Consider the following 23,552-nt stretch of genomic DNA (forward strand, 5'->3'; position numbering starts at 1 on the left):
AGAAAACCCACGCAGGCCCGGGGAGAACATGCCAACTCGACGCAGGGCGGCCGGAGCTGGAATTGAACCTAGTACCTCTGCACTGTGAGGTTGACGCGCGAACCACTGGCCTACTGGGCCGCCTATATACATACAGTATATATATATATTTTTTTTTATACACGGTATATTCAGATTCAGAAAACTTTATTTATCCCCATGGGGTAATTTGGACTTAATAGGCACGCTCTGCACAAGAAACATGAAAAACAATGACAAACATGGGATACAGTGCAAAGGGCTTGTCGGTACTCGCCGTATGTACAGCGCCCCGAGATCTTAGTTGAGAAAGTAAAACACTAGGGAAGGAGAGGGGGAAAAAAACATGCTCGAACTATTCTCTACTGAGGATAATTTAAGTCTCGGAAAAAAAAGACCCATATATATATACAGTATACAGGTATATACTGTATATATATATAACTGTATTTTAAAAGTGATTTCAACAAAATGTCAGTATCATAAGCCTCTGAATGTATTCTTTCAAATTATTTTGTGATAACACTCACCATGAATGTGAATGTTTTTCTGTTCCTCATGATTGCTAAAAATCCAGCAAGACTATCGGAATGAAAGTCATCTTGCCGGGTCCATACGCGAACTTACTGCTGGCTAGCTTGCAAACTGCTCCGTAGCATGCATGCTTCCTTTCTGCTATCTCTCGCACAGTATTTTGATGGGAACGTTGCATGGGGCATGTCAAAGTGCCGCTCTGCATTCGACCGTTTCATCGATGGTATTTTGTCATTGCAAATCAGACACACAGCAGAACCCGTTCTCTCCACAAAGGCGAATCCTTTGGTCCATTTGTCCCGAAGTCTACCAAACTCGTCATCTTTTTTTCGTCTTACATTTTATTCGCTTAGGATTAGCTTTGAGCTAATGGCCGAGCGGGTTGATTCAGAAGGGGGCGTATACCTGTTTCCACAGCAATGGCAACGTTGGCCAGTATCATCCAATCAAAATGGCTCCTGGAGCCAACTGCAGCCAGAACGAGGAAATGAGCAGTGAAAAATCGATAGACAAGCGAGAATATATATATTTTTTTATCTGCAAGCCAGATGCAATTATCAAAAGAGCCATATATGGCTCGCGAACCATAGGTTCCCGGCCCCTGGACTAGCCTTTCAATGTATGCGGCGGCAATGCATTGTGGGAGATGCAGAAAAGGCCAAACCCCTCCTTAGGCTATTAGAAATGGTCTACTGACAAACACTATTAGTCTTGGTATAAATATGAGCTTAGTTTCTATAAATAAGTGGTTCCCAACCTTTTTGTCCGCTTTTCTGCCTCGGATAATAAATAAACCGAAAGTACTGTCAGTTTGTTATTCTTTCATCTGTGCGGCCTGCCAGCCAGGTAGTTGGAAAGCGCTTCTATAAATAACTTTTTTAAACATAATTTTAATGATGAAAAAAATACCATTCTGTCATCTAAAATGGATTACATCAGTGGTTCTTAAATTACATAGTTATCCAGTAGATTATTAACACATTTTATTTTAGAATGTCAAACGTACTTGTCAATGCTTGACTTGGTGTCAGCAATCTTGTTCAGACTTGAAACTTTAAATCCATAAGCATTTCCCCTCTGTCCTTTATTCATGTAGTTCCCGAAGGCTAGAACCACCTCTAAGAGTTGACGTAGTGTTCGGCTCTTCATTACCTCTCTGGATGCAAGACACAAAGCTGAAAACACAAAGACATGAAGGCAACGTTATCACGCTCAAACCAGTTTTAAAGCCAATGACGGGAGGCCTTGGGGCCAAAACGATCTCAACCTATTCTCAAACTATAAATGGGATGGGATGGTGGAATGTGAACCACCCGGTTTGCCACGTTTGGTCAGCAGAACTGGCGCTTCGGGATGAACCGAACGGCTATGCACTATGGCAGGGGTGTCCAAAGTCGGTCCTCAAGGGCCGCTGTCCGGCCTGTTTTCCAGCTCTCCAAGGAGCAACGCACCTGAATCAAATCATCAGGATCGTTCTAATGCTGCTTCAGAGCTGGCTGATGAGCTGATCATCTGAATCAGGTGTGTTGCAGCCGGGAGAGCTGGAAAACGGGCAGGAAAGTGGCCCTCCAGGCCCGGAGCTGGACATGCCTGCACTATGGTAACCCGTTCTGGAGAATTACATCTTTTACAAATCAATATTGTACTTGCATACATCAGACTTTAATTTGGCTCATCAATATGCAGTCAATATGGAACAACGCTAGGACATAATGTTGTATTTGTATCAGACATCAAATATATTATAATCCTCTTTGATCCATCATGTTATCGAGGTGGTGTTCAGTTGTTCAGGGTTTTTTGCCCAATATGGCAAGCATGGACCAAGTTTTCCTTTTGAGTCATGGGGGCCCACTAATAGATCTAGACAAGGAGGCTGGGCCCATAGGGAACTGAAAGATGGGCTCCACTGTCTCTGAGGTTGATGCCACTGTGGAAGTTAAAACGTTCCTTGATGTAGGACCTCGAGGGTGGATGAGATCCTAAAAGGAAAACAGGTTGTGGGGCTACCTTAGTTGACGATGATCTGCAAAATTGATTGGACGTTGGCCACAGAGGGTACTATTTTCATGCCCAGCACAAGTCTAGCGAAAAGCCCAGTCTCACTGTGTGGATGGGTGGAGTTTTCGTTCTTTTAGTATTTTTTGCAAAAAGGGGAGTTTGCGCTGTTGTGGGAATGAACAGAACTAACTCAGTTACTGGCCAATGAAAGCGGATTAGCTCATATCTTTTATTTTCAGCATGAGAGGTGTGCACAGACTTTGCCATTGCGGAAAGAGAAATAGACTCGTTGGAGTGCATGCAAAAGATTGAGGCGCACAACGTTCGTTGAGAAAACCTGCATTCAACTGAGGGGTGAACGTTAACAGTTTTGGCAAAGGTAGCAAATGTAGAGTTCTTGTCAGGGTTCGTTCAAGGTCAATGGTTAAAATTTCTTTGCGACAAAAAAAAAACAAACAAACAAAAAAAACAAACGCATCTGTCTCCGGACGTTTGTGACCTTGAACAAACACGAACGGGAAGTCATCCTTTGCTAACATCGCTAACACAGGTGCTGGGGAAAGAGAAATCTGTGCTTCCCTGCTTAAGCTACTGCTACTGTGAGACAACCCCAGGTAAACAGAAAAAAAAATGAATAGATGGATTGATCAAAGACAACATTTCTTTCTAACAGGTCTACACCTTGAAAATTTTTATAAGCACATGCACATGTTATGGTAATGGCAGTGCGAACAATCATACGCAGTTTTAAACTGATCATTGTTCCCACTTTGATGTTTTCTTGAGAACCTTTAGTAGAAACAATTTGGAAAAAAATAATCTTACGATTCATAATTAGTAGAACTAACCTGGAAAATCCTGAAGTGCAAATACAAATCGACACGTTAGACTTTTATAGATACTTTAGATATGTCAGAACAAAACAGAGATAATTTAAATAATTGAGGATTTTTCCTTACTTACCTTTGATTTTAGGTTTGACATCAGTCAGTCTTTCGGCAAACTTTTTCTTGAAGTAAAGAGACAAGAGTCTCTGTTGATAGTGGTTGATCCTGCATGGGAATTGTCGGACATACAGTATTAGAAGGGAGCTCAAATATGAATATTAATGTGAAATAGTGCCCAGCACAATAAATAATTTTGTCTGTTAAAGATTTAAATCTTGGCTTGTTTGGGTTTACAGTGGGAACCGGATTTCCACACACAGCCCAAAAACATGTTTATTTTATATTAATTGGAAACACTTCCATGTCCATCTTAATTTTTTTTAGAATACAGAAATGTTAGGGAGCCTTACCGAAATTGTGAAGCATAGAATTGTCACAAATATCCTCAGAAACCAAGGTGTTAAGATTCAGCATTTAGACAGGGAAAGCTCAACTCCCAACCAAAATAAGCAAATCAAATGATTAAGAAGCCCCTCATTTAGCTACTCATGAAGTGTCCTTTGTTACAAAGTCATGTTAAAAGACATTTACATGAACTGTGGTCAGTTGTGTTTTACCGCGTACCTGCTCATCTCAAACAGAAAGCGGTCCGCTTTGGCCATACGCTCAAGTTCATGCTTGTGTTCCTCCAATAGTTCTATGTCACTTTTTTCAGGAACAAACTTGAGAAGCTTCATCACATAAAAAAAAGACAGAATTACATGTCAACTAATGTGTGAAATTTTAACAACCAATAGAACGTTTTAGGGTACGCCAATATTTTTCAGTTTTTCTTAATTGAAATCCATGCAGTTCAATGTTTCATTGTAGTGTAAAATGAAAGCATCAACAAACAATTTGAGTTACAAAAGAAGTCATGGAATCTATTCGAAAACCCAAATGGAATCAAAATCTTTGGCATTTACTGTTTTGCAGCTCATCCCACTTTTGGCATTCTTTCTGCAGTGGAACTCAAATATTTTTTTCTGAAAATCTGTACGATTTGATAAATGTGTGGCACTTTCAGGTTGCTTTGTTTTCGATTATTTGTCCATTTCATTTCAAACCACCTTGTGGTTTAAGCCTGGAGACTGCGCTGGGCCATTATCTTGCTGTAGACCTCTGACCTTGACCAGCTGAATTCAGGCGGAAGGTGGACTACATCCTGGACTGGTCGTCAGTCAGTTGCAAGACACATCGTGGCATCACACGGTGACGTTTAGTGGAAGGACGTGTCCTTCCATTTCAGAAGCCTGTGCCGCGCACAAAAATGGCCGACAATCCAGACACGACACTTCCCTCACAACCAACAGGTGTGGCTACCCAAGCCACTTGATCAAATCAGGGAGGGCTGGGTATAAAACAAAAGTAACAAAAGGAGTATGCACATTTTGTGCAGGCTGTTTTTTTTGGGGGGGGGGGGACTAATAGAATCATCGAGGGATAGAACTGCGCCGTCTCTGGACTTGATGCCACATAGGACGTCAGCGAGGGACATTTGGCTTTTCATAGCCACCCGTTTCCCTGGAGGGTGCTAGGACAATGAAATGATTTCTCAATTTTTTTCTTGGACAAACCCAGTATTTTTTTTTATCTGAGATCTCAGGCATTTTTTGGGGTCAGATCTGTTACCAATAATAGGTAACAGATCTTCCTAATAGGAATTAATACCAAACCTATACCAGAACTTAAATTGCGAAAATCTGATTTGAACACCTTAAGCACTAAGAGGGACTTTGAGAAATACAGTGAACTTGTTTTTTTTCTTCTTTTCTTGTTCGGAGTTAACGGAATTTCATGTCAATTTCATGTCAAAGGAGAGTACTGTATTCCCAGTTATCCTTTATGAAAATACATATCCAATATATATTTTTTTGATACATTTCTGCCTGTGTGTTTTATTTCTGTTGGAGGTTTCTCTTTACTCTGACTGGAGTTTGCTGTTGCCAATCTCACTGCAACCTAAGATAAGTGTACCCTAAATTGAATAGATTTGGATAATTTTATAAATTTGCCAGACATTGATTTATTTGCTCTTTGACACCTTAGTACAGAGGTAGGCAACTCCGGTCCGCAGCCCTGCTTGTTTTTGAAATTCCCTCTTCCAACACACCGGATTCAAATGATCATAACAGTGATTAGGCTTTTACAGAGCTTGCTGATGAGCTGATCATTTGGATCCGGTGTGTTGCAGCAGGGAGATATGGAAAACATGCAGGACTGCGGCTCTCTACGACCGGAGTTATCTATCCATGACTTAGTAACTAAGTCTTAGTAGAAGGGTGACACTAAGTACCTACACTAGTGGTAACTACATTTGCAAATAAACCTTCATGGTTGTGGTTTGCTGTTAAAACTTGGTGAAATTATTTAATCAAGACTGTCATGTATTTGTTCGCAGGCTGAATTGAAGACAAGCAGGGTTGTTTTCATTTATTATATATCGTAACAGTTTGTGCCTCCTGTACAGTAGGTGCCGGTATGTACCACAAAGCTGTAATCTGCCAATGAACAAAGAAGAGGAAGGAGCAGAAGCACATAACGAGTATTCATAGACAGGAATAGGGGGGCTGGTGGATTGACTGACTGACGGCCTGAGTGACGGACTGGCAGACTGATGAATTTAATAGACGGAATTGTTAAAATAACTCAATCGACTGATGATTACAGTTTGGATCACAGGCCGCTGACGAATGACGGACCATCAAATTGTTGTAAAATGTCCACCTCTGCTTCTTATATAAACCGCTTACACGTGATGCATTACCTGTTCAAGCATGTCTCTTGGCAAATCTTCCTGTTCATCCATGGATAGGACTGCTGAGCGAATTTCACCATTTGTTAGTTTCAACCTATGACATACAAAAAAAAAAAGAAACAGAACAAACAACTATTACCACAAACTGGCAAGTTCTGCTCTTTGTCAGACAGCACTGACCAAATGATGCTTTGGTTTTTTGCCAACAGACCTCTGGCCTAATATAATAATTTACGGTATCTCCCAAAAGTGAGTTCAATGCTCACAATTGTATTTGTATGTGTGTGTGTGTGTGTGTGTGTGTGTTCACGCACGCACACACCCACATACACGCACACGCACACACACACACTTTATTTATTTAGTTATTTTCCTGCCTGGCTCTCGGCAAAGACAAACACTTTTTTGCTCTGCTCTTGTCCCCCCACGCCCAACCATCCTTAGTCCTCTGTTTAGTAATTAGTTCAAATCTGGTGTCTTCTCTCTTATTATACCCTCCAGCCGTATTTTTTTTCTTCTAAAAAATAAACCATGGAATTAGTCAGATGGACTCTCAGAATTATGGTTAATTTTTGGAGGGGGGGGGGGGCAAAAGAGCATGATATGGGGAGCCTTCTTGCCCCTCTGGGACATTTGCTGCTTGGCACACCTCAGATCCTTTGCAGAAGTGGAGTTTGGCTTGCCTGAGAATATTGACTGGAGAGGATGTGGAAGACATCTCCAATATTCACCTTATAGTGTTGGCAGTTTCCTGATCTATCGCAAAATTTAGCCAGTGGGAGAAGCTTCATTAGCAGGGAACAAGCTGCCGGCCTTAAAAGATAGGCCTTCAAGCCCCTATCTTTTAAGGGCCTTAAAAGATAGGGGCTTGAAGGGCCTTAAAAGATAGGGGCTTGAAGGCCTATCTTTTTTTTTTTTATAACTAGCATCTTTATTATTTCAACCACACATAGGACCATACAAATCTGAACATATGAATACAGAGGACGTCGTACATTTCCGCCCGTGTTTAGTTTCCACAACAACGTCCATACATGGCTGTGACGGCCCTTTAACATAGGAAACAACAAATGACGTACAAACATATTTGGGGAAAAAAAGAAAAAGAAAAATAAACAACACACCTACAAATAAAAATAGCAGAATATTGTGATCAACAGTGACAAATGTCCCTTTTATTGGATTTATATCCGTAATCTATAGTGACCTCTCCCGATTTGTGGTGTCATTCCCTCCTTCATTTGTTTTTGTACTCCTCCCATTTTTCCCATCTCGTTTTAAACTTCCCTACTTGGACCCTTAATATGTATGTGAATCTTTCCAACTCAAATATTTCTCCCACTATTTCCAGCCATAGGTTCTTTGTTGGCGGGTCAGTTTTAAACCATGTTCTTGTTATGGCTTTCTTGCTGGCACCCAGCAACACTTTTACCAAGTACTCGTCACTCGTCAGTACATTTCCTTGATTTATATCGCCCAGATACATCACTAAGCCGGTCTTTGGTATTTCATAACCGAGTATCTTCTTCAGTTCTCTCCAGACCCCTTCCCTTCCCAATAACCTTTCAGCCTTCGACATTTCCAAAATATGTGTGCATGATCTACAGATCTGTCCTGTCCACATAACCGCCAGCACTCACTCTGCCCTTGTTTGTATTTCCCGGTCATCTCTGGGGTTATAAAAATCTCATGATATTTTTCCAACCAAACTCCCGCCAACGTCTCGAAGCGGTTGTTGATTGTTGTATCCTGCACATATTTAACCATTCTTCTTCCGTTATCTCGGTTTGGAGTTCTTTTTCCCATTTCTCTTTTACATACAGAGTCGAATTCCCCTTGTTCAACAGGAGCCCTTTGTAGAGGGATGAAATCACGTTACTCTTGCCCCCGTTATATGCATCCATCATTATCTGTATTACATCATGTCTTTCAGTTGTACCCATTTTTATTTCTTTTGTATAGTAGTCTCTAACTTGTAGATACCTGAAGAGGTCGCTCCTTTCTAGATCAAACATTTCTTTCATTTTTTGGAAGGTCGGCATCTCCCCCTTCTCTATCATCGTACTCATCGCTGTGATACCTTTTCTTTCCCATCTTTTGAAACCATAATCTTTCCCTGGTTGAAAGTCCTCATCATGTGATAGCCACCTTAGGATTTTCACCTCCTTTTCTAATTTATTTTCTTTTAATATGGTGAACCACGTATTTAAAGTGAATTTTGTTATTTGATCTATCAAGCCCTCCTTTACCCTAAATAAATAATCTTCTGTCCCCCAACAGTGTTTGAGTCAGGTATCCCTCAGCCCTCACTTCAATTTCTTTCCATTTTGCTCTATACTCTCCGTTACACCAACATGCTACTGCTCTGAGTTGTGCTGCACGGTAGTAATCCTTAAAATTCGGTACCGCCAATCCTCCCTTCTCCTTGGGCAACTGTAGTGTCGTCAGCCTAATCCTCGGCCGCTTAACCCCCCCCCCCCCCCAGATAAATCTTGAGGTCAGTTTATCCCATTCTATAAATTGTTTCTGTGGTATGGGTATAGGTAGCGACTGATAGAGGTATAGCAATCTCGGCAGAGTGTTCATTTTGACCATTTCTATTCTAGAGCTTAAGTCTAGGACATGTGTTGACCATCTCCCAAGGTCTGCCTTGATGGCTTGATTAATCTTTGTGTAGTTCGTTTCAAACAGTTTGTCCATGCTTTTCGTGACATACACACCTAGGTATTTTACCGTCTCACTGTCCCATTTTACTTTGTATTTTCCCTTCATCAACTTTGATGGTGTGTAGTTGAGTGCTAGGATCTGCGTTTTTGTTACATTAAGTCTATATCCTGAGTAACGTTCATATTCTTCCAGTTGTTCCATCAGTTTCGGGAAGCTCTCTTCCGGTTGTGTTACGTATGCTATCAGATCATCGGCAAACAGGCTCAATTTGTGTTCTGAGCCTCTCAGCTCCACGCCTTTGATGTTGTGATTCTGTCTGATTGCCTGGGCTAGGGGTTCGATGAAGATATTGAATAGTGTTGGTGAGAGGCAACATCCTTGTCTGGTCGACCTTTCAAGTGTTATTCGGTCCGTCAAGCTGCCATTCACTTTCACTCTTGCAGTCGGCCCATTATACAGTGTCTGTACAACTCTAATCGAATCTCTATTGAAGCCGAATTTTTCCATGACTTTATATAGATAGACCCACCGCACACTATCGAATGCCTTTTCTGCATCCATGCTCACCAACACTGCACTCATTCCTGTCTTCCGAATCGCCTCCACTATGTGTAAAGTTTTTCTTATATTATCCTGGGCCTGTCTACCTTTGACAAAACCCGTCTGGTCTCTTTCTATAATTTCAGGCATGAAAGTCTCGAATCTTTTGGATATGATTGAGGTATAGATCTTATAATCGACGTTAAGTATGGATATTGGTCTGTAGCTACTACATAACTCTTTATTTTTGCCCTCTTTGGGGATTATAGAGACTATTGCCTCTTTCCATGACGGTGGAATCTTGCCCTCCTTCATGGTATATCGTAGTGAAGATAGCAAAAGGGGACGTAGTTCCTGTCTAAATATCTTGTAAAACTCTGAGGGGAAGCCATCACGACCCGCAGCTTTACAGTTTTTTGTTCCGCTGATTGCGATCTCCAATTCTTCTGCAGTAATTTCAGAGTTCAGGGATTCATTATCTTCTTCCCCTATTGATGGTAATTCCAGGCCCTCCAAAAATGTTGTGATACTCTCTTCGTCTGCTGCATCTGGTTGTGTATATAAAGTCTTATAATACTGCTGAAATGCTTCCTCTATTTCCTTTGGTTCTTTTAATAATTCATTCGTTCTGGGGCACCTAATCTTATGAATTGTGTTCAACACTTGTTGTACCCTTAACCTTCGTGCCAGTAATTTACTTGCCCTGGACCCCCCTTCATAGTAAACCTGTTTCACAAACCGTGCTCTTTTTTCCACCTCCGTTAATAATATTCGATCTACTTCCTTTCTAGTGTCTGTGACCTTCATAAGTACCTCTGCGTTATTTGTTCTTTTATGCTGGTCTTCAAGTTCTTTCAGTTGTCTTGTTAAGTTTTCATATGATTCTTGTCTTATCCTTTTAAGCCGTATTGCATGTGCTATAAGTTTTCCTCTTATTACTGCTTTCAGAGCATCCCACACAATATTTGGGTTAACTTCTCCATTGTCATTTTCTTCCCTATATTTGACTATATCTCCCTTTATTTCTTGTACCAATTCCTTATCATTCAATAAACCTACATTCAACCTCCAAATTGTAGATTTCCTTCTACTGGTCAATTTCACTGTCGTATACACAGCGCTGTGGTCTGACAAATCTGTGACACCAATTCTGCATTCTTCCACCCTGTGTCTATCCTCCATCTTCATGAAAAAATAGTCTATTCTAGCATAGGTTGCATGTGGATGAGAGTAATGTGTGTAGTCTCTATGTAACGCGTGTGCATCGCTCCATACATCAATTATCCCTAGTTGTTTTATTTGTGTGTTGATGCACTTGGTTATATGTATCCTAGACTTCCTTGTGCTTGTTGTATCTAAGTCATGGTTCAGCACCACATTGAAGTCCCCTCCGCATATCAAGATCCCATCCATTTCCACAGCTATGACGTTGAAAAGGTCTTCAAAAAAATTCCTTTCACTATCTGGTGGAGCATATACATTGATTAATGTGACCTTCTCGCCTTCCATCGTCCCCTTGACCACTATATACCGCCCTTCTCTATCCTTTATCTCTTTGTCAATTTCAAATTTCACTGAGTTTTTCATTAATATAGCCACCCCTCTTCTATGGCATTCTTTAAATGAACTATAGTATGTATTAGTGTACCCAAACCTTTTCAATTTTTCATGTTCTTGTGGCGTCAGGTGTGTTTCTTGTAAAAAAATGACCTGCATCTCCTCCTTTCTTAATTTTGTCAACACCTTCCCCCTCTTTAGTGGGTTGTTCATGCCATTCACATTTAATGACACCACCTTAATGTCTCTATGTTGAACCATCATTCTTTCTGGAATATCCTATATTTACCCCCATGTCACCGATCACAACATACATACTAAACACTGTAACCGTAAAACATAAAAAATTGTCATCAACAATCAGAAATCGAACCTCCAAAGCTTTAAGGGATTCCCTTTTCACATCCCCTTTCCCCTGTTGGTGGGTGGGGGGTAAAGCCTCTCCTTGTGAGAGGGCCCCCTTAGTGGCAGAGATCATCTCCAGTGCTGATCTCCCAAGCTCACTACAAAAGTCCAACAATTCAGTACAAGAGCTCCCGGCCAGAGCTTTGTAGATTTCTAAACATTCTTTAACCTTCTTCAGTGGATTATTTCGGGAAATGAAATCCCGCCTATCAATCAAATTACATTGCTCTATATATCCTTCGTTTACACCCGAACATTCAGAGCCTGTCGACAGATTTCTAATTATCTCGACTCAAAGTTGCTCCCCCCTTCAAAAACTTTTAACAGCATCCCCACATAAAATTTGTTCTTTACTCACCAACCGTTGAACTAGGGAAATTAAAGAAAGTTATGTGGCTTCCAAAAGTCCTTTGAAAACAACTGCATTCCTGTCCGAGTTCTTTGTTCCGCAGCTTTTGTCCTTCATTCTCCTTGTCTCGTTCAAATTTTCTCACATTCATCTCTTGGTCTTTGTCCACTTGCGCGCTGCCTCCAGTCTCTGTTGTGTCGTCGGGTTCTCTTGTCCAAGGCTGGGCACCTGCCACCCTCTCATCCGCATCGCCTCCGCCACCTCCTGAGCGCTGTTGTATATTTTCACTCCTTCAGTCCAGTGGACCCTCAGTGTGTCCATCGGGGACTGGAACCTAATTCCCTTCTCCTTTAGAATTTTTTTAAGTCCAGCATATTCTCGACGTTTAGCTGCCACTTCTGTCGCGTAGTCATGGTCAAAGGTCACTCTGTTCCCCTTCACTTGAAGCGGCGTTCGCCAGGCCGTCTTGAGTACGTTTTCTTTGATGTTGAATCTCAGGAAGTTTACTATCATCGCTCGTGGTGGTTTGTTCAATAATGGCTTTGGAGCAAGCGCTCTGTGCGCCCTTTGTATCTCCGGGGATTCCCAGCTCTTTATGGATCAGCTTATCAACAAAGTCGATTGTGGAATCTCCCTCGACCCCCTCTTTCAGTCCCCAAATTCGGATGTTGTTCCTCCTCGACCTTCCTTCCCAGTCGGCCACTTTCTGTTGGAGCTTCCTTTGTTGTTCGAGTGAGACAGTAAGAATTTCCTGTACCTCTGTACTCCAGTCCTCCACTTCACCTGCTCTTTCTTCCAGCATCTCTATATCCTTCCTTTGCACCCGGATGTCAGCGTTCACGGATTCAAGCTTTCTGTTGTTTCCTCCCGCAAGTTTTCTAGTCCTTGTTTCATCTCCTCCATTTGTTTGACGATTCTGTCCAACTTGCCGTCTAAATGGTGTTGTCCCGTGTCCATTTTGGCTCTTATTTCTCAGAGTCCGCTCTGTAGATTAGCCTGCAATGCCGAGGCCCAGGCAGGTTGATTGTCGATGTCGCGAGCTAATGCTATGTTAGCAGTAGCCGCTAACGCTGATCCCCCTTCATCTTCGTCGTGCGTGTTTTCAGTCTGTTTCTCGCTCTTCTTCTTCTTCTCCCTTCCCTTTCCCGACAGAGCTTTGTTCATATCCATCTTATCCTATGTTCGGGTCGCAGCCTCCGTTCTTTTGTCGTTTTTTTTCTCCGTTTTTTGCTCGTACGGCCGGGAGCTCCACGCGTTTGCCGAAGGCCTATCTTTTAAGGCCGGCAGCTTGTTCCCTTCTAATGAATGATCAACACTCAGACTCTAGCATTGACCGAAGTCAATTGCAAAGCGGATTCAGTGATGGAGTCGCTTCGCAAAATGGAAAAGAACGAGGTGTAGTTGGCCCGGCGGCCTGGAATAAACTGAATGATTGATTGAGGATTCGGCAAATTGACCTCATTGAGAAGTCAAAAGCTAAAACACCTTCAAGGCTGTCTGGAGTTATGGACGGCCTGTTCCCAAAACAACTGCTCTCTGGATTTTCCCCTGGATGGAAAAAATTCAATAGGACACTTGCATTCCTATTTGCCCTTTACCCCTCCTTCATGAGCCCGAGTCTGCCCTTCAGCCGCAAGTGCTCAACATGCAGACATAAACAGAAGACAATAACACATGCCCTGCAATATAAACGTCTTTGTCGGATTGCTATTTTCTCCAGCTCGACATGCTCCAACCTGTTTGGCTGCAGTGCTCCCATACTGAACCGCCCGCCAATCTGATTGTGACGCGTTTCCCTGTCCCCCACACCTCTTCCATCCTCCCCATTCATAATAATAATAATAATACATTTTATTTATAAGCGCCTTTCAAGACACCCAAGGACACTTTACAAGAACAAAAAACACAAAACAATACGGGTTGGGCAGCGGCAGCCAAACGCGCCAGCGTTCACTCAACCCGGAAGTCAGAAAGAAACCACAAGGGAGGGAGAGGGGGAGAAAAAAACCCACGCTCGAACTATCCTAATTTTGAGGATAATTTGAGTTAGGCAAAAAACTCCTGCACAAGCATATGACAGTTACAACAGGTCACAAGACATAAACAATGAAGACGGTGATACAAGGGAGTGTATGCAGGAGGGGGTGATGGTGGGGGACTAGCTTCCGTGCATACTTTCATCAGGGGAAGGTCGAGATAGCAGATGTTGTTTTGGTAGCAGGCTGCCCAAGAATTTAAGACAGCCTTGAGTCCATGGCTTATGTGTCTCTAGTGGCGTCGATCAGCCAAATCCATGATTTCTGTCAATATTTGAGCACGGATTCCAGTTTCTCCAAGTCCTTGACCATCTTGCAGAGATGCTCCAAAACCGCAACAGTTTGTGGTTGAGCACAGTGTGAGTCTGAGTGTTGGACATCCGCACTATGCCATCCTTAGACCGGCAGCCTCTTCACTTCCAATAGAGCCGCTCCCGTCGGTTGAATTTTGCGATAGATCAGGAAACTGCTCACAACGAACAGCAGCATACCTGTTATCGGAAGGCCGATAATGTAGATGTCTTCCACATCCTCAATGGACAGTGTTGACAGGCACACCATTCTCCGCTTCCTCCAAGGATCTAGGGTGTACCCAGCAGCAAAAGTCCCCGAGGGGCAAGTAGGCTCCCACTGCCTGCTCTTCTCGTCGAGAAAATTTTGTCATTGGCATCGAGAGATCAGCCAACCAATTCCATGTTTGTTTTCGGATGAAAATACGACAGGAGGCTAAGAAAGTTAGACAAAAGACAGTACATGGACTGAGTGGCGAGCAGGGAAGGGTGGGGGTGGGGATGGGGGTGGGGGACAGGAGCAGAAAGCAAAAGCGTCCGCCTTTGTCGAGAGCCAAGCAAGAAGTTCACGACTCTAAGTTTTGAGATTTGTTGTACTTTTCTCTTAAATGTACGCTACATGTACTGAGGTTCTGTTCACGTGCTCAAACCATGCTCCTACTTCAGGAGAATAGTTGGAATCTGTCTGGGGGTTTTTTTACCCCTCTTCTTCCCTGTTGTTTTCTTTTCACATCGAAGATATCGGGGCACTTAACAGTGAACCGCCAGGCTTTCGTTCTGTCTCCCCCTGTTGGTCATTGTTTTGTTCCCCTGGACGGGTTGTAACTGGGAACATACAGGTAAATTCCCTGTGTGTGTTTTATATAGTTGGCCAATAAATTTGATTCTGATTCTGATATCTTTTCATGGACAAATCGAAAGAAATGGCACTTTTCTATCGTGCAATGTAATGCAGTCAGTGGACAGTTTATATATCAGTGTAAATTCCCCTCAAAATAACTCAAAACACAGCCATTAATGTCGAAACCATTTGCAACAAAAGTGAATATAAATCGAGCCATTTTCCCTCCCTGGTATCATGCGGCTCTTAACTCATTGAATCCCAGCCATTGGAGCAAACTCCTCAATCGCCGCTGTTTTTGACTGATTTGCAAGGCCCACAGATTATTGTGTTCTATTGCGTTATAAACATGTAGCCTACCGAAAGAAATTGAGACTCTCTAATTTCAAATATTTTCAGTTCTTTGGCAATCAGCATTAGCAAAAAGCTACATTTTCATCAGATTTTGAGAATGTCTTTGTAGCTTATTCCTAGGCTAAAAGAGGAAAGAAAAAAAATCAGTCTGACTCCTATTTCTTGTCCATCATCGTTTGCGCTGGCCTTTACCTCTATGTTAGCATGTTCAGCTGTGCTAAATTCTTTTGAAACTGTGTCCTTGACGCTTTTGGAGGATGTAGTTCGCCAGACGAAGCCATCTGGCTCCCCCTGCGACTCTCTTCCCCCGCACTTCTTTCAGGAGGTTCTCCCGAGTGTTGGTGCATCGGTCTTGGATATCATTAACAGCAGCCTCTCTTCTGGGATAGTTCCTCAACAGTTTAAACATGCTGTGGTCCAACCCTTGATCAAGAAACCTGGTCTTGATCCAGATGTGCTGTCAAGTTTCAGGCCCATTTCCAAACTGCCTTTCATTTCCAAAATTCTGGAAAAAGTGGTGCACATGCAGTTGAATTTTTTCTTGGATGAACATAACATCTTGGAGGTCTTCCAGTCAGGTTTCAAGACGATGCATAGCACGGAGTCAGCCCTGTTACGCGTTTCTAATGACATCTTCCTGGCAAATGACGCTAGAGACCACGTGTGTCTAGTTTTATTGGACTTAACTGCAGCATTTGATACAGTGGATCACAGTATTCTGCTGACTCGTTTGCAGCACTTGGTGGGCATTGGCAGCAGTGCACCTGAGTGGTTTAGGTCCTATTTAGCTGAGAGAACCTTTTGTGTCAGCCTTGGCTGCTCTGAGTCACGCAATGCTCCCCTGTCATGTGGTGTTCCACAGGGCTCAATTCTGGGGCCTCTGCTGTTCTCGCTTATCTGCTCCCATTTGGGAGGAAGAAATCAAAACCTGGATGGCACAAAATGTCTTGAAATTCAATGAAAAGAAGACAGAGGTGATATCGTTTGGTCCCAGTGGCCCTTGTACATCCCATCCTGTAGACTTGGGCCCCCTGTCTCCTTATCTTAAGTCAACAGTCTCAAACTTGGGCCTTAAACTGGACAGTGATTTCAAACTTGATCGGCAAATTGGTGCCGTTGTTAAATCCAGCTTATTTCACCTTAGGCAGTTGGCCAAAATAAAACCTCTCCTCTCACATGAACACTTTGAGACAGTAATTCATGCCTTTGTCACATCCCGGCTCGATTACTGCAATGCCCTTTACTTTGGAGTCAGCCAGTCCTCCATTAAGCGCCTTCAGCTGGTCCAGAATGCCGCTGCTCGCCTCTTGACTGGTACTCGTAAGAGGGAGCACATAACTCCTACTCTGGCATCCCTTCACTGGCTCCCCATACATTTTAGAGTTATTTTCAAGATCCTCTTATTTGTTTTCAAATCTCTGAATAATCTCGCGCCACCTTACCTCTCTGAGCTCATCCGCCCCTACACACCTGCCCGGCGCCTCAGGTCTGTGGACCAGACATTATTAGAAGTACCAAGAACTAAACTGAGGCTCAGAGGGGATCAAGCCTTTTCTGTTGCTGGTCTCTCTCTCTGGAATGACCTCCCACTGAACATTTGGCAAGCCTCCTCGCTGCCCATCTTCAAAACCCTCCTCAAAACTCACTTGTATTCTTTGGCATTCGACTCAGCATGACTTACATTTGTTCTTGGTTTTACTGTTTGGTGCTTTCTACCGTCTTTATTACCGATTTGTCTTACTGTTTATTGTGCATGTTAAATTGCTCCATGTACAGCACTTTGTATGCAGCGATGGCTGTTTGAAAGTGCTCTATAAATACAGTTGACTTGACTTGACTTAGCATTTACATGAAAGGAGCTCGCTTTGCTTACCCGACTGTTCACAAGCGAGTTATACATTTATATTGAATGGCCACAAATGAGCAATTTGGGTACATATTGTATTTGCTGTATATTGATCGAGAAAAAAAGTTGCAACTTTAAGCATCTGCCCCTCCAAATTTCTAGTTTACACCAAATCAAATACGTCGAACATGCTCACCACAAGAAAATAATTTCAAGTAGACTTTATGTATCGATGTCTATTCTTAAATAACAATGACTTTTTAAAGTTATAGTTTCAAAAACACAGTCTCTGAAATGTCTTATCCATCACTTTGTTGTTTTCTCAATTAAATGCAAAGCTGAAATGAAGTTAAGTTCATAGTTTACCAGCTATTGGTAATGTACACCAGGCATGTCCAGCTCCGGGCCTGAAGGGCCACTGTCCTGCCTTTTTTCCAGCTTTTGCAACACACCTGATTCAAATGATCAGCTCATCAGCCAGCTCTGAAGCAGCATTAGAATGATCCTGATGCTTTGAATCAGGTGTGTTGCTCCTGGGACAGTTGGAAAAAGGCAGGACAGTGGCCCTTGATGACTGGGTTTGGACACCCCTAATGTAAACTGTCTAACCGAGTAACCTTAGCTCAGGGGTCGGCAACACGTGGCTCTTAATTTAAACACATTCACAGGAGCTGCTGCTGGCCACAACTCACGCCCATGCTTTCCACACTCAGACTGACTCCTCAACCTGGCTCGCCCCCTCTCTATGACGTCAGCCCCTACTCAACTAACCCTTAAATACACAAATAACAAGAAACAGATATTACAGTATGGTTTCTGTCAGAGGACAAACATGACACAAACATTATTATCGTTTTCCGATGCTGTAAAAATGTGTCGGAATAAAGACTTAAATGTCAACATTTCGTCAACGAATATTTGCGTCATAACCTGCGACACACGTTTCTATTAGCAGGGCGGGATGTCAGTCAGAAGGCTGTTGTTGAAAAAAAACTTGAAAAAACAGCTCTTTTCATGTACAATTCACAGAGGGGACTTGCTAAGAATGGGAATCTGGGCGGCCAAGAGAAAAAGTTTTACACGTGAGCTACGATAGTCCGTGCCTTGTTCATCTTAGAGGCCGTTCTGGCTGTTGCTCATTACGGCATACGTGTGTAAGTGTGTGCGTATGCGCGCGTGTGCAATAACGGGTCGATCGCGGGAGGTTCGTTGTTCGAAAAGTAGACCTTCCGTCAAAAAGGTTTGGGCACCCCTCCTCTACAGGATGAACTGCAGGCGGAAAAAAAACTTTTAATCATGAATGCTCGTTGTGTATTTGTAGCAAACGTAGTCATGCTGATAGCAAGCTAAGATAGCTCATATAGATACATACAGCATGTGTTGCCTTCATTATCAGGCTCTTTTTTTTTGCGGCTCCAGACATTTTTGTTTTTTGTTCATTTTGGTCCAATATGGCTCTTTCAACATTTTGGGTTGCCGACCCCTGCCTTAGCTACACAGTTTACACACCTGGCTAACTTGCATCTGACAGATGAAGGTAAGCGATATAGACCAGGTTCAGACTGCGTGCAAATCTGATCAAGATCAATCTTACCTGTATCTGATTATTTTTTTAATGACAGTCTGAAAGGCTCAATTCCAAATTGGTCAAATCTGAACTGGGACACTTTCATATGTGTTCCTTGGTCGGATAAGTCTTGGATTTTTTATTTTATTTTTGCAATGCGATCGCAGTCTGAACGGCCAGGTTGCATATATCCGACCTCAATGTCATCTGATGCGCTGCGCTCAGGCAGGGCTGAGTGGGCTTGATAACTGATTCTCCCCAACTCTTCGGAAAATTACCTACTTACTGTACATTTCCGAAGATTTAGCTTTTTTCACCGTAAGGTAGCAAATCATGTCTTCATCAGTAGCTTTGCTTTACCTTTTATTTGTTACCACTACCTCCTCTCTGCCATTTAATGCTGGATCCTTCCTATCCCTCTTAGCACTCCAACACCCTCTTTGTCATCCCCAAACATCACTAATTGGAGTGCATCCATCCATTCATTTTCTGATGGGGGGGGGGTCTATCCTAGCTGTCTTCGGGCAGTAGGTGGGGACACCCTGAACCGGTTCCCAGCCAATCGCAGGGCACACAGAGAAGAACAACCATCCGCGCTCACACTCACACTTAGGGACAATTTTGAGTGTTCAATCAGCCTGCCATGCATGTTTTTGGAATGTGGGAGGAAAGTGGAGTACCCGGAGAAAACCCACGCAGGCACGGGGAGAACGTCCAAAATCCACACAGGAAGGCCGGAGCCGAGATCGACGCAGGTTGATTGGGCACTCAAAATTGTCCCAAGGTGTGAGTGTGAGTGCGGACGGTTATATGTCTATGTGTGCCCTACGATTGGCCGGCAACCGGTTCAGGGTGTCCCCCGCCTCCTGCCCAAAGACAGCTGGGATATGGCTCCAGCATGCCCCGCGACCCTTGTGAGGATAAGTGGGTCAGAAAATGGAGGGATGGATGCATGGATGAACTCATATAGCATTTAACACACAAAAAAGAGCTCCTTTGAATAAGTCCCCTCACAACAGAAAATTGAACTTGAAATATCAGCTCGTACAAAACCCACTATAGCAACTTGATTTTCTTTTCATCAGTCAGCTGAGCTTTGATAAAGCACTTGAGACGACACACGGCTGGCATGCTTTTGGCGCGGTTGTGCCTCAAGTTATTGATCTGGGAAAAATAAACTCTTAAAAGTTACCATGTACCCCCAACAATGTGCTCATGTATCCAGAGGGGTACACGCACCTCTGATTGGGAGACACGGTTTTAAAGCATAACAGTTTGAGCAGTATGAAATGACTATTTGTCATTATTTAGTTGGCTTTTTTCATTCATTGCACACACTGACCGTGACAGCAGAATGTTGCAGTTTTGCGCTCTGCGACCATCGATCACAGAAAGCTCTTTGACTCTCCTTACAATGGCATTGTCATCATCAGTTTCTTTCTGTTAAACAGGGAAATTGTTCAATGTTTAGATCTTTTTGCATTTTGCAGCCAAAATGTTAAGTTGCAAAATACTGAAGCGTCAAATTACTTGTGGCCTTTGGTAAGCTGAGAACGTCTGCTGGAATTTGTCAAGATCCAGAACTTTGAATGCCTTGAGATCGTCAATTTCTGCCCAGATAGTGCCTTTTATTTTGCTCTGCGGAAAAAAAACAACAAAAAAAATGATCTGTTAGGTATAATTGTCCAGTTTCTGCTCATGGTGTCACAGTTCATCCAATATTTTTGTTGTCTGTCATGACCTATTGGTCTGTCATGACCTGGTGCTATGTATGTCATGCAACCCTGTAGGGGAGACCAAGGCTTGATGTCACACTTTTTACACTCATATATGTCTTGGAATACATCACATACATGTACCATAATTTCCGGACCATAAGCCGCGACTTTTGGCACACGCTTTCAACTCTGCGGCTTATTTAATGAAGCGTAAAGTTAAGGTATGTTATTTAACCTTTGAAACCGCTTTCTGTGTCCCATCTTTCTTTGTAAATATCTCTCTCCTGTTACAACGTGGGCACCTGTGGCTTCTAGAGAGGTGAGGCGTATGTGTGTGCAAACTGTCTATTCCTTTAAAAATGTAGTGCATGCTGCTTATTATTAGGTGAGCTCTGTAGTCCAGATTTTACAACATAAACAAAATGTGTACCAGAAGAGAGACCAAAGTCTCAGATGTATACAATATTTTGTTATTATATCATTTTCATTCATTCCTATCATACCAATTCCATATTTTGTGTATGTGCAGCGTCATAAGCAATTTAATAAGTGTGAACATGTGGCACGTTGCCCCACCATGGGGTAAGTTGTCTCACTATCTGTTGGAAGATGTCAAACTGGATTGGAAAATTCTTGCTATTCTTTCACTTGAAAGTGAGCATTGAAGTCAGGCACAGGAAATGTTTATCATTGACCTTGAAAAAGTCATTGAAGAAAGGTTACCATATCAAGCATAGGGACTGCTGGCACTTTGGCCATGGCTTCCAGCCTTAAATGTTTTACATTTCTTCAACTGAAAATTCAAGACTAAATTGAATGACAAACAAGAAAGCGTTGGTTCATCAAGAAACTCTCAACAACTGCAAGGTCTACTTAGAAACATTCAAACAAACCCAAACTAACACGTTTCCTCACTGGTCAGACACGTCTTCTGAATTCTGGCATATGTGAACTGATTTTCAGGGGTGCATCTTTCAGGGTCCCATCCATGACAACAGATCCCATAATGATTGATATTTCGCCCCAAACTACTGTGTTTTCTAATACAAGCTCCAGTTGAAAAGTATCTTTAGATGGAGCAATGCCTGCGGTATGACAAGATGGCTGAATCTCTCTTCTGCCTCACATATAACTGATAGGATTTTTATCTTGAAGAAGGTAGATTTGAAATGAATAAAGTTAATTTAGTTTTTTTACTTTGGGTTGTGCAAAATGGTTCATCTGCGCTTATCTCATCTTACAGTGTGCCTGCATCCTCTTTTCAGGCAGGACACCGCCCCTGATCATACAAAGGAAGAAAACATTCCACCTTTTAGTTGTGTCCTCTGGTGGAGAAGATAATTGCAGTGTGACACCTTACCCATGTGACAACAAGCCACACATGTCTCACCGACATGACAGTCAGCAATACTTGTACCTCAGGTAGCTTGCTCCAGTTGAATGACTTCATTGGGTTTGTTGGCTGAGGAATATTTTTCTGCGTGATACTTCCAAGAGGAGCCCCTGGAGGTGGAGGTGGAGGTGGAGGTGGTGGAGCAAATGGAGTAATACCAAAAGCTGCCAGCCCTCCTGGTGGGGGAAGAGGTGGAGGAAGAGCAGGAGACGGAACAGGAAGAAGAGGAACCAAATTGCCTCCTGTCACAGGAGGTCCCCCCGGAACACTGGATGCCTAATTAGAGCAGTAAATAATCAATCACTTGTTGAATCATTGCCATGCAAGAAAATAGATTACATTTTGATTCAAATAAGTGGACAAACACACTTAAAAAAAACAATGAAACCCATAAAGAAAATGAAAAATAATTGAAATGAATTTCATTTTGCTTAAATTCCCTTTTATGAGATTTTTTGGGCAGAATATGTTCAATTAAAAAAAAAACATAATTCTACTTTGGCAAATGTGGCTCTGTCTGGAATTTATTTGATTCATTTATGGTTATGGACACCCATTAATTTAATATACAGCACACGGTGGATGTTTTCTTTTTTCTTTTTGGTATGCATTTGTTTTGATTTTGTACATCTCACATGCATTTTCAAATGCATAACCCTGGATAACTTTATCGGTCAACTGCACCTGGATTATTTCATTGTGAAATGCAGACCCGTTGGTTTCAACTCCTTGATAAATATTCGATCATTGTGTTGCGAACATACAGAACCGAGTTGCTGCAGCCGAGCAGAGAGTTCCACCAGTTGTTGTTTGGCTTGCTTGTGGTCATTGCACTCTCGCTCCAGTTTGTCTTTCAACTTGTTCAGCATTGCCATCATGTCTTCTTTTTCCTTATTCTTGGCCTCACACTCCCTTTCTTTCTTTTCAAAACGTTGTTTTAGTTCCTGATGATCTAGGGTGGGGAAAAAGTTGTCTTGAAATAATTATTAAACCTTCTGCTGTTAAAATTGTGTGGTAAGCTACACATAAGCGATAAGAGCTTCAAAAGACATAGAAGTATAGAAATTGTATTACACATTACACATAGCAGTAATAAACGGCAGTAAATAAGTAGTCCTTTTCTTTGAGGGGAGTGTGACTCTTCACTCTGTTCAAATGAAATCATGGGAGCAGTGAGGAGAAGAGCTGCCAATTCATGATAAACAGTACATTACATTACAACCCCAAAAATAAGATATTTGGGTAGCGATATGAATTATTTTTGATCTCCAGCTAAATTTCTCATTTTTGATGATATTTAAAAAAATCTACGTGTCTGTATGTTCCACTTTATTTTGGTCACCACATGAACAGGTTCAGAAGAAATGTGGGGTTCGTTTCTCACCTTTTCGCATTGAATCTGCTTGATCTTTCCAATGCCTGACTTCATTTTCCTTGACGAGCCTTTTGAGCAAAACATAAGCAGACAAGTTTCAAGGAACTTTTTTTTAGGTAACATACACAAAGATGTCCTCCTGAATAGAGTACATGCAGTAACTTTCACTTGTGCTTATTGATATTTTAATGGTCTTTTTTACAGGATTTAATAATTATACAACATACATTTCATTTGTTTAAAACAATATTACATACATATATACAGTATATATATATATATTAGAGCTGTCAGCGCGTTTTTATTGGCATTAATGTAAATGAATTTTAACGGGATAAAAATTTTTCTCGCGAGATTAATGTGGCACACGTCACAGC

The 23,552-nt window shown here is 42.2% G+C and overlaps 1 protein-coding gene across 1 annotated transcript in view; it reads right to left on the reverse strand.

Moving 5' to 3' along the window:
* The window catches only part of daam1a (dishevelled associated activator of morphogenesis 1a), a 90,986-nt gene that overhangs the window by 17,583 nt on the left and 49,851 nt on the right, over positions 1 to 23,552 (reverse strand). The window contains exons 13-21 of the mRNA XM_086127343.1: positions 23,185 to 23,243; positions 22,565 to 22,752; positions 21,825 to 22,076; positions 20,220 to 20,327; positions 20,032 to 20,129; positions 6,247 to 6,331; positions 4,065 to 4,171; positions 3,517 to 3,605; positions 1,559 to 1,727 (exon numbers count right to left, since the gene is read on the reverse strand). Coding sequence (XP_085983469.1) covers positions 1,559 to 1,727; positions 3,517 to 3,605; positions 4,065 to 4,171; positions 6,247 to 6,331; positions 20,032 to 20,129; positions 20,220 to 20,327; positions 21,825 to 22,076; positions 22,565 to 22,752; positions 23,185 to 23,243 — 1,155 coding nt within the window. The remainder of the gene's footprint in view (positions 1 to 1,558; positions 1,728 to 3,516; positions 3,606 to 4,064; positions 4,172 to 6,246; positions 6,332 to 20,031; positions 20,130 to 20,219; positions 20,328 to 21,824; positions 22,077 to 22,564; positions 22,753 to 23,184; positions 23,244 to 23,552) is intronic.

Source organism: Hippocampus guttulatus, chromosome 13 (genome assembly GCF_054856545.1).
Source record: "Hippocampus guttulatus isolate MCC_2025c chromosome 13, RoL_Hgut_1.0, whole genome shotgun sequence".
Taxonomy (NCBI): Eukaryota; Metazoa; Chordata; class Actinopteri; order Syngnathiformes; family Syngnathidae; genus Hippocampus; species Hippocampus guttulatus.